Below are 13,871 nucleotides of genomic sequence, written 5' to 3'. Positions count from 1 at the left end.
TCTCTCCATCTCCCATCTCCTCTCCATCTCTCCCCATCTCTCTCCCTCTATCTTCCCCTCCATATCTCCCCCCTCTATCTCTATCTCCTCTATCCCCCATCTCCCTCTCTCTCCCCATCTCCCCTCTCTCTCTCCCCATCTCCCCTCTCTCCCTCTCTCTCTCCATCTCTCTCCCTCATCCCCATCTCTCCTCTCTCCCCCTCCCCCTCTCTCCCCCTCTCTCCCTCTCCCCTCTCCCCCTCATCTCTCCATATCCCCCTCTCTCTCTCCCTATCTCCCTCTCCACCTCTCTCTCTCCATCCTCTCTCATCTCCACCCCACCTCCCCCTCTCCCCCCTCTCTCCCTCTCTCTCTCATCTCCCTCTCTCCACCACAGCCCGTCTCTCCCTGCCCTGCCCTGCCCTGAGCTGAGGGGAAGGGAAGGTGGGGGGAGGGGGAGGGTGCCCAGCCGCTCACATGATGCCGTTGGTGAGGTACTGGAACCCGTCGTACAGTTTGGTGGTGAGGGACCGCATGCTGCCCTCCACCATCTGCTCCACCAGTCCCTGGAGCTGCTCCTCCGTCAGGTTCATGTGGAAACGCTCCTTCAGATGCCGGATCGTCCCCGAGCCGTGGAAACATGGAAGCTGGGAGCCTGCGGAATTAGATTCAGATTCAGATTCAGATTCAATTTAATTGTCATTGTCAGTGTACAGTACAGAGACAACGAAATGCATTTAGCATCTCCCTGGAAGAGCGACATAGCAAACGATTTGAATAAATAATAATAAGTGTCCGGGGGGGGGGTGGTGATTGGCAGTCACCGAGGTACGTTGTTGAGTAGAGTGACAGCCGCCGGGAAGAAGCTGTTCCTCGACCTGCTGGTTCGGCAACGGAGAGACCTGTAGCGCCTCCCGGATGGTAGGAGGGTAAACAGTCCATGGTTGGGGGTGAGAGCAGTCCTTGGCGATGCTGAGCGCCCTCCGCAGACAGCGCTTGCTTTGGACAGACTCAATGGAGGGGAGCGAGCGAGGAACCGGTGATGCGTTGGGCAATTTTCACCACCCTCTGCAATGCCTTCCGGTCGGAGACAGAGCAGTTGCCATACCACACTGTGATGCAGTTGGTAAGGATGCTCTCGATGGTGCAGCGGTAGAAGTTCACCAGGATCTGAGGAGACAGATGGACCTTCTTCAGTCTCCTCAGGAAGAAGAGACGCTGATGAGCCTTCTTGATCAGAATTAGGAATAACAGTGCCTGTGAGCTTACTTTGTGCGGGAAGGAACTGCAAGTAGACAAAAGTGCTGGAGAAACTCAGCGGGTGCAGCAGCATCTATGGAGCGAAGGAAATAGGCAACGTTCCCTCCCCCCTCCCCCCCCCCTGCACAATGGAACTAAGAAATGGGCTGGAATACGAGCGTGCGCTCATAAACCTAACTGCATTGACGTCTCTCTGTATGTAACTTGTTCTGTTCCTTGCTATCTCTGGAACTCTCTGCCACAGAGGGTAGTTGAAATCTCTGGAACTCTCTGCCACAGAGGGTGGTGAATCTCTGGAACTCTCTGCCACAGAGGGTAGTTGAGGCCAGTTCATTGGCTATATTTAAGAGGGAGTTAGATGTGGCCCTTGTGGCTAAGGGGATCAGGGGGTATGGAGAGAAGGCAGGTACGGGATACTGAGTTGGATGATCAGCCATGATCATATTGAATGGCGGTGGAGGCTCGAAGGGCCGAATGGCTCTACTCCTGCACTTAATTTCTATGTTTCTATGTTTGCTCTGGGACTATGTGTGTGTGACTGGACAGTGTAGAGGGAGCCCACTCTGGACCTGTGCTAGTATTGATACTTATTGTGGGGGAGTGTGGGAGTGTGCGTGTGGTGGAATAGTGTGGAGAGGGAGCCTGAGACGTTTGAAGAGGTCACGTCCAGGGAACTCAGCAAACCCCAACCAGGGCGTTTGCCCAAGGGAGACAAAAGTGCTGGAGAAACTCAGCGGGTGCAGCAGCATCTATGGAGCGAAGGAAATAGGCGACGTTTCGGGCCGAAAACCAAAGGAAATAGGCAACGGGAAGGGTTTCGACCCGAAACGTTGCCTATTTCCTTCGCTCCATAGATGCTGCTGCACCCGCTGAGTTCCTCCAGCACTTTTGTCTACCTTCGATTTTCCAGCATCTGCAGTTCCTTCTTAACCAGGGAAGTTGTCCAGCCATTCGGCCACTGTGAATTGCAAGTCTCGGGCGTATATCTCACTGTGAAAACATTTCCCTTCATCCTATTCCCTATTCCAGGTGGGGGTTTCCCCCCCAAAAACTCCAGCCCTCTGCGTGGTGGCAGGTTGGAACCGGAGACATAGAGACATAGAAAATAGGTGCAGGAGTAGAGGCCATTCGGCCCTTCGAGCCTGCACCAGCACCGCCATTCAATATGATCATGGCTGTTCATCCAACTCAGTATCCTGTTCCTGCCTTCTCTCCATACTTAATGCATTTCGTTGTCTCTGTACTGTACACTGACAATGACAATTAAAATTGAATCTGAATCTGAATCTGAATCTGATACCCCCTGATCCCTTTAGCCACATCTAACTCCCTCTTAAATATAGCCAATGAACTGTGTGGCCTCAACTACCTTCTGCGGCAGAGAATTCCACAGATTCACCACTCTCTGTGTGAAAAAGGTTTTCCTCATCTCGGTCCTAAAAGATTTCCCCCTTATCCTTAAACTGTGTGACCCCTTGTTCTGGACTTCCCCAACATCGGGAACAATCTTCCTGCATCTAGCCTGTCCAACCCCTAAGAAGAGTTTCTATAAGATCCCCCCTCAATCTTCTAAATTCCAGCGAGTACAAGCCGAGTCTATCCAGCCTTTCTTCATATGAAAGTCCTGACATCCCAGGAATCAGTCAGACGAGACACAAAAAAGCTGGAGTAACTCAGGCAGAATCCCTGGGAGAGAAGGAACGGGTCGAGACCCTTCTTCGGACTTTGTGATGTCTTGTTTTCACACCTTGCCCTTCCTTATCTCCATACCCTCACCCCCCCCCCCCCCCCCCCCGGGGGACCCTCACTCCCTATCTGAAGCAGTGTTTCAGTCCTTCGAGCCAGCATCGCCATTCAATGTGATCATCCCCACAATCAGTACCCCGTTCCTGCCTTTCCTCCCCATATCCCCTGACTCCGCCATCTTTAAGATCCCCTATCTGGCTCACTATTGAAAGCATCCAGTGAACCGGCCATCGACAAATTCCCTGCTTAAGAAGGAACTGCAGATGCTGGAAAATCGAAGGTAGACAAAAGTGCTGGAGAAACTCAGCGGGTGCAGCAGCATCTATGGAGCGAAGGAAATAGGCAACGTTTCGGGCCGAAACCCTTTGGGTTTCGACCCGAAACGTTGCCTATTTCCTTTGGTTTTCGGCCTGAAACGTCGCCTATTTCCTTCGCTCCATAGATGCTGCTGCACCCGCTGAGTTTCTCCAGCACTTTTGTCTCCCTTGGGCAAACGCCCTGGTTGGGGTTTGCCGAGTTCCCTGGACGTGACCTCTTCAAACGTCTCAGGCTCCCTCTCCACACTATTCCACCACACACACACACTCTGCCATCTTTAAGATCCCCTATCTGGCTCACTATTGAAAGCATCCAGTGAACCGGCCTCCACCGCCCTCCGAGGCAGAGAATTCCACAGACTCACAACTCGCTGTGAAGGAAAAAGTGTTTCCTCGTCTCCGTTCTCAATGGCCGACCCCTTGTTGTTAAACTGTGGCCAGAAGCTGAGCCCCTTCAAGCTTTCCCCGCTCCCCCCACACTAGCTGAGGGAGGGCAGCCGGCCCCAACTCAGCGGCGAGGCAAACAAGTACGAGGAGGTAGATCGCCCATCGTATAACCGCTGGTCACACAGGCGAGGAGTGTTCTGTTAGCAGCTGGAAGCTCATTGACCAGAGGCGCATGGGGGAGGTGTTTTTGTGGTGTGTTTTGTGTGTGTCCGAGTGCTGCATGTGTCCACGAGTGGGTTTTTGTACGTGTGCTTTTGGGTGCGATCAACCCTTGTGTTTTTGTACTTGTGTGTTTTGAACATGTACGATCGGGGCCACCCGTCACCTGTGTGTGCACAAGTGTGTTTTTGTACGTGTGTTTTGTGTGTGTACGACAAGTTTTTGTACCCCGACTTGTGGTGTACGAGTGTGTTTTTATGCAGGTGTTTGTGTGTGTGTTAGTGTTTGTGGAGCTGTGTCCTTTTTTGCGTGTGTGCGAGATGTGTTTTTTTATGCGTGTGTTTTGTGTGTGTACAAGTGTGTTTTTATGCGTGTGTTTTGTCCGTGCGTGTGTGTGTGTGTGTACGTGTGTGTGTGTTTGTGTGTGTGTGCACGTGTTTGTGTACGTGTGTGTTGTGTGTGTGTACGTGTGTGTGTGTGTGCGTGTGTTTTGTGTGTGTACGTGTGTTTGTGTGTGTGTGTGTGTGTGTGTGTGTGTGAGTGTGTGTGTGTGTGTGTGTGTGTGTGTGTGTGTGTGTGTGTGTGTGTGTGCGTGTTGTGTGTGTGTGTGCGAGTGTTTTGTGCGTGGTTTGTGTGTACGAGTGTGTTTTGTGCGTGTGTTTTGTCCGTGTGTACGAGTGTTTTTGTGCGTGTGTTTTGTGTGTGTACGTGTGTTTTTGTGTGTGTGTGTTTTTGTGTGTGTGAGTGTGTTTTTGTGCGTGTGTTTTGTGTGTGTGTGTTTTTGTGCGTGTGTTTTGTGTGTGTGCGGGTGTGTTTTTGTGCGTGTGTTTTGTGTGTGTACAGGGGTGTGTTTTTTGTGTGTGTGTTTTGTGTGTGTACGGTTGTGTTTTTGAGTGTGTTTTTGTACGAGTGTGTTTTGTGTGTGTACGAGTGTGTTTTTGTACGTGTGTTTTGTGCGTGTGTGTTGTGTGTACGAGTGTGTTTTTATGCGTGTGTTTTGTGTGTGTGCGAGTGTGTTTTTATGCGTGTGTTTTGTGTGTGTACAAGTGTGTTTTTATGCGTGTGTTTTGTGTGTGTACAAGTGTGTTTTTATACGTGTGTTTTGTGTGTGTACGAGTGTGTTTTTGTGCGTGTGTTTTGTGTGTATACGAGTGTGTTTTTATGCGTGTGTTTTGTGTGTACGAGTGTGTTTTTATGCGTGTTTTGTGTGTGTACGAGTGTGTTTTGTGCGTGTGTTTTGTGTGTGTACGAGTGTGTTTTTGTGCGTGTGTTTTGTGTGTGTACGAGTGTGTTTTTGTGCGTGTGTTTTGTGTGTGTACGTGTGTTTTGTGTGTGTACGAGTGTGTTTTTGTACGTGTGTTTTGTGTGTGTACGAGTGTGTTTTTGTACGTGTGTTTTGTCCGTGTGTGCGCGCGAGTTACTCCTTCACTTTGCGTCTACCTTCGGTATAAACCAGCGTCAGCAGTTCCTTCCTGCACACTGAAGTGACACACCAAGTGTGGCACGGTGGCGCAGCGGCAGAGTTACTGCCTTGCCTTACCCCCCCCCCCCCCCCCCCCCCCCAAAAGACCCGGGTTCGATTCCGACTGCTCATGCTGTCTGTACGGTAGTTTGACAGCACAGACTCACAACTCTGTGTGAAAAAGTGTTTCCTCGTCTCCGTTCTAAATGGCTTAGCCCTTAAACCATTCAACATTTTTCCGTGCCTGTTTCCGCGCCGGGTCTCGGAACTGAACATGGGTACGGGTACAGGTGCACAACCTTTTATCCAAAATTCTGGAAACCGACAAGCTCCGAAACCCGGACATTTTTTCCAGGATGTCGTCTGCACAACGTTTGGTGCCAAATCTTGACCCGGAACGACCCACGGTCAACCCAGGTCTGTACTACTGTAGCGGCTGCCTCCTCCCTGGAGACCCTTAAACATCTGTAAATCATTGCTTAAATGTTAAGTCAGTTAGTTTGGAGGGCTTTTATGTGGTGGTGGGGGTGGGGGAGTGAAGGGGGAAACTTTAATTCCCCAGAGAACTTTTAATACTCGATCTCTGGCTCCGCGGCGCTCCAAATCCTGGCGCACGCAGCCACAGCTCCGCGATGTTGGGAGTCGGCGGCCACAGCGCTCCGACGCTTACCGCACGGCGACCCGGAAAGGCATTGCCCGCTCCCCGCCTCTCCATCCAGGTAGGGGACTAAGAATTAAAGTTTCCCCCTTCACCTCCCCCTTCACCTCCGACTAACATTTAAGCAATGATTTACAATGATTCCCCGGTCTCCGGGGAGGAGGCAGGCGCTCCAGACTTTCCAAGCAGCCCGCGCTACTTATCTAATCTACGCTAAAAATCTTCCATTCCGACATCTGAAAAACTCCGAAATCCGAGAAGCGTCTGGTCCCAAGGCTTTCGGATAAAAGGTTGTGCACCTGTACATGGGTAGGAGAGGTACGGTGGGCAACAGGTAGGTATGTTACAAAACCTACCTGAATCGCCATTGGGAATCTGCCCACAGCCAGGTCCGCGATTTTGGCGCTGTTTGGAGGGGGCGGGTTTAAAACGCGATTTTTACTAGGCTGTACTAATCGCAGATGTTCAGCCTAGTAAATCATTAACGAAAAATCGCTGCAAGACCCGGTCGCAAAAGGTATTATTAGTTTTATAGGCCTCGATAATATAGTTCTAATAGTTTTAAAATTACTGTCTGATTCCGCAACCTCTCGCAGCCCCAGGGTTTTATAAAGCAAACAATTAAAGGTATGTACCTTATTTTTACATTAAATGGGGCATATATATAACCCTATATATCAAGTTATCTATAGCGAGTAGTTCATTTTGGGCTTTTTATATCCCGCAGTATTTTTCTCGGCATTTGACGGCACTAATCCAGCGTGCTGTCAACATTCTAAACCAGCGCGTTCCACATGAACCCACTAGAAAGCCGATTTAAATGGGCATTTATTTACAGCAATTGAACACTAAATTCCTTCCATTTGGCCTATAAATTAATGTAAATTAGATATAAAAATCATGTTATATTGTGAATTATTTGTGAATAATCTTTGGACACTTAGGCTATTTAAAAATGTTAATCTTTCCTTAAGAAATGGGCCTTTGATTATCCAAGATCACAGCTTTTTTGTAATGTCCACTGAAAATCAATAGGGAACAAGATGCTAATTTCCGAGTATGAAAATGGCCATAACCTTTTTTAATACTTGAGATATGAAAGTGAATTTGGTGTCAAATTAAACTTATTGTTATGCTTTATCTGATGGGATAAATTGCAGACTTGATTTTTAAAATCTCAAAATTTTGTAACATTGCTACAACAGGGCCACACAGAGGCGGTTAAGACCAGCTCGGGCCGAAGGGCCTGTTCCCCGGCGCAGAACGACCGCGAGACTTACGTCAACAAATTCGCTGGTGAGTTTGAAGGCGGACGTCTCGAAGCCCAGGTTCCGGGGGGAGCTGGAGAGGATGAAACCGAAGTCGATGTGAATGATGTGGCCCTCGGAGTCCAGCAGGATGTTGCCATTGTGCCTGTAAAGCACGAGCGGTCAGTAATTGTACAGGCAGCGAGTTAGAATAATAATAATAATAATAATATCTTTTATTGTCATTGCACGTAGTTGCAACGAGATTTGGTATGCAGCTTCCAACCAATAGTCACAACTTAAACAACTAATAACATTTAGATTTAGATACCCCGAGAAACATGATTTACAAAAAGAACAGTAAAACAGTCTAAAGTGTAAATATGTCTGTGCCGTGTCGAATACTGTGCGGGAATACAGTTCGTGGGGGGCACTCAGCAGGGCTGGTTCAGAGCAGCGATAGCTCTGGGAAAGAAGTCTGGAGGTTCAGGCGTAGAAGGCCTTGTAACGTCTGCCGGAAGGTAGGAGTTCGAACAGTCCGTTACAAGGGTGTGAGGAGTCTTTGTGGATGCTGACGGCCTTCCTGAGGCACCGTGTGTGTGTGGTAGAGTGTTGCAGAGGGTGGTGAAAATTGCCCAACGCATCACCGGTTCCTCGATCGCTCCCCTCCATTGAGTCTGTCCAAAGCAAGCGCTGTCTGCGGAGGGCGCTCAGCATCGCCAAGGACTGCTCTCACCCCAACCATGGACTGTTTACCCTCCTACCATCCGGGAGGCGCTACAGGTCTCTCCGCTGCCGAACCAGCAGGTCGAGGAACAGCTTCTTCCCGGCGGCTGTCACTCTACTCAACAACGTACCTCGGTGACTGCCAATCACCACCCCCCCCCCCCCTCTGGACACTTATTATTATTTATTCAAATCGTTTGCTATGTCGCTCTTCCAGGGAGATGCTAAATGCATTTTGTTGTCTCTGTACTGTACACTGACAATGACAATTAAAATTGAATCTGAATCTGAGATGCCCTCCAAGGCTGGTAGCGGTGTCCTCTGCGCTGAAGAGCTCTCCTCTCCGCCTCCGTGCAGCTGAGATACCACACGCAGAGATGCCATGTGTTAGGATGCTCTCTGTGGTGCAGCGGTAGAAGGTTGACAGCAGCTGTTGGGGCAGACCAGTCTTTTTCAATGTCCTCAGGAAGAACAGTCGCTGCTGTGCCTTCTATACAGCGTGGAAACAGGCCCTTCGGCCCAAATTGCCCCATCTACACTCGTCCCACCCACCTCCCATATCCCTCTAAACCCTGTAAGTAAGTGCGTTTATTGACCAAGTATTCACATACAAGGAATTTGCCTTGATGCTCCGCCCACAAGTAACAACATGACATAGAAACATAGAAACATAGAAATTAGGTGCAGGAGTAGGCCATTCGGCCCTTCGAGCCAGCACCAGCACCGCCATTTAATATGATCATGGCTGATCATCCAACTCAGTATCCCGTACCTGCCTTCTCTCCATACCTGCCTTATCTCCACTCTCCAAATATAGCCAATGAACTGTGGCCTCAACTACCCTCTGTGGCAGAGAGTTCCAGAGATTCACCACTCTCTGTGTGAAAAAAGTTCTTCTCATCTCGGTTTTAAAGGATTTCCCCCTTATCCTTAAGCTGTGACCCCTTGTCCTGGACTTCCCCAACATCGGGAACAATCTTCCTGCATCTAGCCTGTCCAACCCCTTAAGAATTTTGTAAGTTTCTATAAGATCCCCTCTCAATCTCCTAAATTCTAGAGAGTATAAACCAAGTCTATCCAGTCTTTCTTCATAAGACAGTCCTGACACCCCAGGAATCAGTCTGGTGAACCTTCTCTGCACTCCCTCTATGGCAATAATGTCCTTCCTCATAAGACAGTCCTGTCAGTGACATACAGTGACAGTTACGAATGGCTCGGAAAACACTAAACATTAATAATAATAAGGATATTGTATAGGGGGGAACTGCAGATGCTGGTTTGAACCGAAGATAGACACAAAATGCTGGAGTAACTCAGCGGGACAGGCAGCATCTCTGGAGAAAGGGGATGGGTCTGAAGGAGGGTCTCAGCCCGAAACGTCACCTGTGATGTTGCCCGACCCGCTGAGTTACTCCAGCATTTTGTTTCTCAACCCACTATCCCTCAGTGGCAGAGACCCGACGACGGGTACTGTCTGTACGGAGTTTGCACGCCCCACCCTACATCAGTCTGAAGAAGGGTTTCGGCCCAAAACGTTGCCCATTTCATAGAAACATAGAAAATAGGTGCAGGAGTAGAGGCCATTCGGCCCTTCGAGCCTGCACCAGCACCGCCATTCAATATGATCATGGCTGATCATCCAACTCAGTATCCCATCCCTGCCTTCTCTCCATACCCCCTGATCCCTTTAGCCACAAGGGCCACATCTAACTCCCTCTTAAATATAGCCAATGAACTGTGTGGCCTCAACTACCCTCTGTGGCAGAGAATTCCACAGATTCACCACTCTCTGTGTGAAAAAATGTTCTTCTCATCTCGGTCCTAAAAGATTTCCCCCTTATCCTTAAACTGTGTGACCCCTAGTTCTGGACTTCCCCAACATCGGGAATAATCTTCCTGCATCTAGCCTGTCCAACCCCTTAAGAATTTTGTAACTTTCTATAAGATCCCCCCTCAATCTTCTAAATTCTAGTGTGTACAAGCCGAGTCTATCCAGGACTTTCTTCATATGAAAGTCCTGCCATCCCAGGAATCAGTCTGGTGAACCTTCTCTGTACTCCCTCTATGGCAAGAATTTCCTTCGCTCCATAGATGCTGCTGCACCCGCTGAGTTTCTCCAGCACTTTTGTCGACCTTCGATTTTCCCGCATCTGCAGTTCCTTCTTAAATACTGAGCCTAGTTTCTATGTTTCTAAAGGTTTAATGTGTACAGGTGACATAGAAACATAGAAATTAGGTGCAGGAGTAGGCCATTCGGCCCTTCGAGCCTGCACCACCATTCAATATGATCATGGCTGATCATCCAACTCAGTATCCCATACCTGCCTTCTCTCCATACCCTCTGATCCCCTTGGCCACAAGGGCCACATCTAACTCCCTCTTAAATATAGCCAATGAACTGGCCTCAACTTCCCTCTGTGGCAGAGAGTTCCAGAGATTCACCACTCTCTGTGTGAAAAAAGTTCTCCTCATCTCGGTTTTAAAGGATTTCCCCCTTATCCTTAAGCTGTGACCCCCTTGTCCTGGACTTCCCCAACATCGGGAACAATCTTCCTGCATCTAGCCTGTCCAACCCCTTAAGAATTTTGTAAGTTTCTATAAGATCCCCCCCTCAATCTTCTAAATTCTAGCGAGTACAAGCTGAGTCTATCCAGGACTTTCTTCATATGAAAGTCCTGCCATCCCAGGAATCAGTCTGGTGAACCTTCTCTGTACTCCCTCTATGGCAAGAATTTCCTTCGTTCCATAGATGCTGCTGCACCCGCTGAGTTTCTCCAGCACTTTTGTCGACCTTCGATTTTCCCGCATCTAAGTTCCTTCTTAAATACTGAGCCTAGTTTCTATGTTTCTAAAGGTTTAATGTGTATAGGTGACATAGAAACATAGAAATTAGGTGCAGGAGTAGGCCATTCGGCCCTTCGAGCCTGCACCAGCACCGCCATTCAATATGATCATGGCTGATCATCCAACTCAATATCCCGTACCTGCCTTCTCTCCATACCCTCTGATCCCCTTGGCCACAAGGGCCACATCTAACTCCCTCTTAAATATAGCCAATGAACTGGCCTCAACTACCCTCTGTGGCAGAGAGTTCCAGATATTCACCACTCTCTGTGTGAAAAAAGTTCTCCTCATCTCGGTTTTAAAGGATTTCCCCCTTATCCTTAAGCTGTGACCCCTTGTCCTGGACTTCCACAACATCGGGAACAATCTTCCTGCATCTAGCCTGTCCAACCCCTTAAGAATTTTGTACGTTTCTATAAGATCCCCCCTCAATCTTCTAAATTCTAGCGAGTACAAGCCGAGTCTATCCAGGTCTTTCTTCATATGAAAGTCCTGCCATCCCAGGAATCAGTCTGGTGAACTCTGTACTCCCTCTATGCAATAATGTCCCTCTATTTGGCACGAATTTCCTTCGCCCTTCACTCCATAGATGCTGCTGCACCACCACCATCCTCTGGCCGCTCCAGGACCTTCTGTGTCTCCAGCAAATCTTAGTAGGTGCAGGAGGAGCCATTCGGCCCTTCCAGCCAGCACCGCCATTCATTGTGATCATGGCTGATCGTCCCCAATCAATAACCCGTGCCTGCCTTCATTCTGGTGAACCTTCTCTGTACTCCCTCTATGGCAAGAATGTCTTTCCTCAGATTAGGACACCAAAACTGTACGCAATACTCCAGGTGTGGTCTCACCAAGCCTTCGCTCCATAGATGCTGCTGCACCCGCTGAGTGCCAATTTCATTTCACTGCACATCTCGTATGTGTATGTGACAAATAAACTTGACTTGACTTGAGTTTCTCCAGCACTTTTGTCGACCTTCGATTGCAGTTCCTTCTTAAATACTGAGCCTAGTTTCTATGTTTGTAAAGGTTTAATGTGTACAGGTGACACGGAGGGTCCTTACCTGTCTTTGACCTGCAGGAGGTAGCAGACCAGGCAGTAGCCGGCGCAGCTCTGGACGAAGTTGCGCTGGGCAGAGAGGAACTCCTCGGTGGTATAGTTCCCGTGCTCCTGGAGGAAGTAGTCGAGGAGGGAGAGCTGCGACTGCTTCTTGATCTGGTGGAGGGACACGGCGTTCACCACTGGCTCAATCATGCCGCTGTCGGACGAGATCACCAGGATCTTGTAGGACTTGATCCAGAGTGGGACCCGCTCCACCTCCCAAATGGCCTGCCGGGGGGAAGGAGAGAGACAAGGGGCGCTCAACGGGGAAGGACAACATCGCGGGCCGCTCCTCAACAGTCAGTACCAGAGTTTAGCCTCGCTTCATAGAAACATAGACAATAATAATAATAATAATAATAACTTTATTTATAAAGCGCTTTTAGACAACATCAGTTACCACAAAGTGCTGTACATGGGAAGTCAACAAAAAGTTATTACAAACTACTAAAACCATTAAGACGACAGGACTATAAAAACAGTAAAAAATTAAAAGACATTAAAAGCACTAAAACAGGAACAATGTCTCAGCCAGTGTCGAAAGCCAGTGAATAAAAGTGAGTTTTTAGGGAGGATTTAAAGATGGACAGTGAGGGGGCCTGTCTGATCTGCAGCGGCAAGGTGTTCCAGAGTGCCGGGGCAGCAACAGAAAAGGCTCTATCCCCTCTGAGCTTCCGCTTAGACCTTGGTACTATAGGTTCGGAAGAGGCCATTCGGTCCCTCGAGCGCCTAAAGTCAAGGGGGGACTTGATAGAGGTCTTTTAAAATGATGAGAGGGATAGACAGAGTTGGCGTGGATAAGCTTTTTCTATTGAGAGTAGGGAAGATTCAAACATAGATACATAGAAAATAGGTGCAGGAGTAGGCCATTCGGCCCTTCGAGCCTGCACCGCCATTCATTGTGATCATGGCTGATCGTGTGTATGAGTGTGTGTGTGTATGTGTGAGTGTATGTATGTGTGTGCATGTGTATGTGTGGGTGTGTATGCGTGACTGTGTGTGTATGTGTGAGTGTATGTATGTGTGTGGGTGTGTATGTGTGGGTGTGTATGTGTGTGTGTGTGTGTGTATGTGTGTGTGTATGTGTGTGTGTGTGTGTGTGTGTGTGTGTGTGTGTGTGTGTGTGTGTGTGAGTGTATGTGTGTGTGTGCATGTGTGTGTGTGGGTGTGTATGTGTGTGTGTGTGTGTGTGTGTGTGTATGTATGTGTGTGTGTGTGTGTGTGGTGTGTGTGTGTGTGTGTGTGTGTGTGTGTGTGTGTGTGTGTGTGTGTATGTGTGTGGGTGTGTATGTGTGTGTGTAGGGCAGTGTTAGTGTGAGGGGATCGCTGGTCGGTGCAGACCCGGTGGCTCATAGAAACATAGACAATAGGTGCAGGAGGAGGCCATTCGGCCCTTTGAGCCTGCACCAGCACCGCCATTCATTGTGATCATGGCTGATCGTCCCCAATCAATAACCCGTGCCTGCCTTCTCCCCATATCCCTTGACTCCACCAGCCCCCAGAGCTCTATCTAACTCTCTCTTAAATTCATCCAGTGACTTGGCCTCCACTGTGCCCTCTGTGGCAGGGAATTCCACAAATTCACAACTCTCTGGGTGGAAAAGTTTTTTCTCAGTCTCACCTCAGTCTTAAATGACCTCCCCTTTATTCTAACGTATTCGCCGTACAGCCGGCAACGGGCCCTTGGTTCCCCATCGACCAGCGATCCCCGCACACTACCACACACTGGGGACAGTTTACACTCACACCGAGCCAGTTAACCCACTAACCTCCACGTCTCAGTATGGTATGGCAACTGCTCTGTCTCCGACCGGAAGGCATTGCAGAGGGTGGTGAAAATTGCCCAACGCATCACCGGTTCCTCGCTCCCCTCCATTGAGTCTGTCCAAAGCAAGCGCCTGCGGAGGGCGCTGAGCATCGCCAAGGA

At 49.1% G+C, this 13,871-nt stretch overlaps 1 protein-coding gene across 1 annotated transcript in view; it reads right to left on the bottom strand.

The window, feature by feature from the left end:
• Positions 1–366: 366 nt before the first annotated feature.
• pi4kb (phosphatidylinositol 4-kinase, catalytic, beta) overlaps positions 367–13,871 on the bottom strand; it is a 68,524-nt gene continuing 55,019 nt past the window's right edge. Inside the window, exons 9-11 of the mRNA XM_055665474.1 lie at positions 11,907–12,172; positions 7,229–7,441; positions 367–642 (exon numbers count right to left, since the gene is read on the bottom strand). Coding sequence (XP_055521449.1) covers positions 453–642; positions 7,229–7,441; positions 11,907–12,172 — 669 coding nt within the window. The 3' untranslated portion in view covers positions 367–452. The remainder of the gene's footprint in view (positions 643–7,228; positions 7,442–11,906; positions 12,173–13,871) is intronic.

Source organism: Leucoraja erinacea, unplaced genomic scaffold, assembly GCF_028641065.1.
Source record: "Leucoraja erinacea ecotype New England unplaced genomic scaffold, Leri_hhj_1 Leri_126S, whole genome shotgun sequence".
In the NCBI taxonomy this organism is placed as follows: domain Eukaryota; kingdom Metazoa; phylum Chordata; class Chondrichthyes; order Rajiformes; family Rajidae; genus Leucoraja; species Leucoraja erinaceus.
This window is presented reverse-complemented; position numbering and strand designations above follow the sequence as displayed.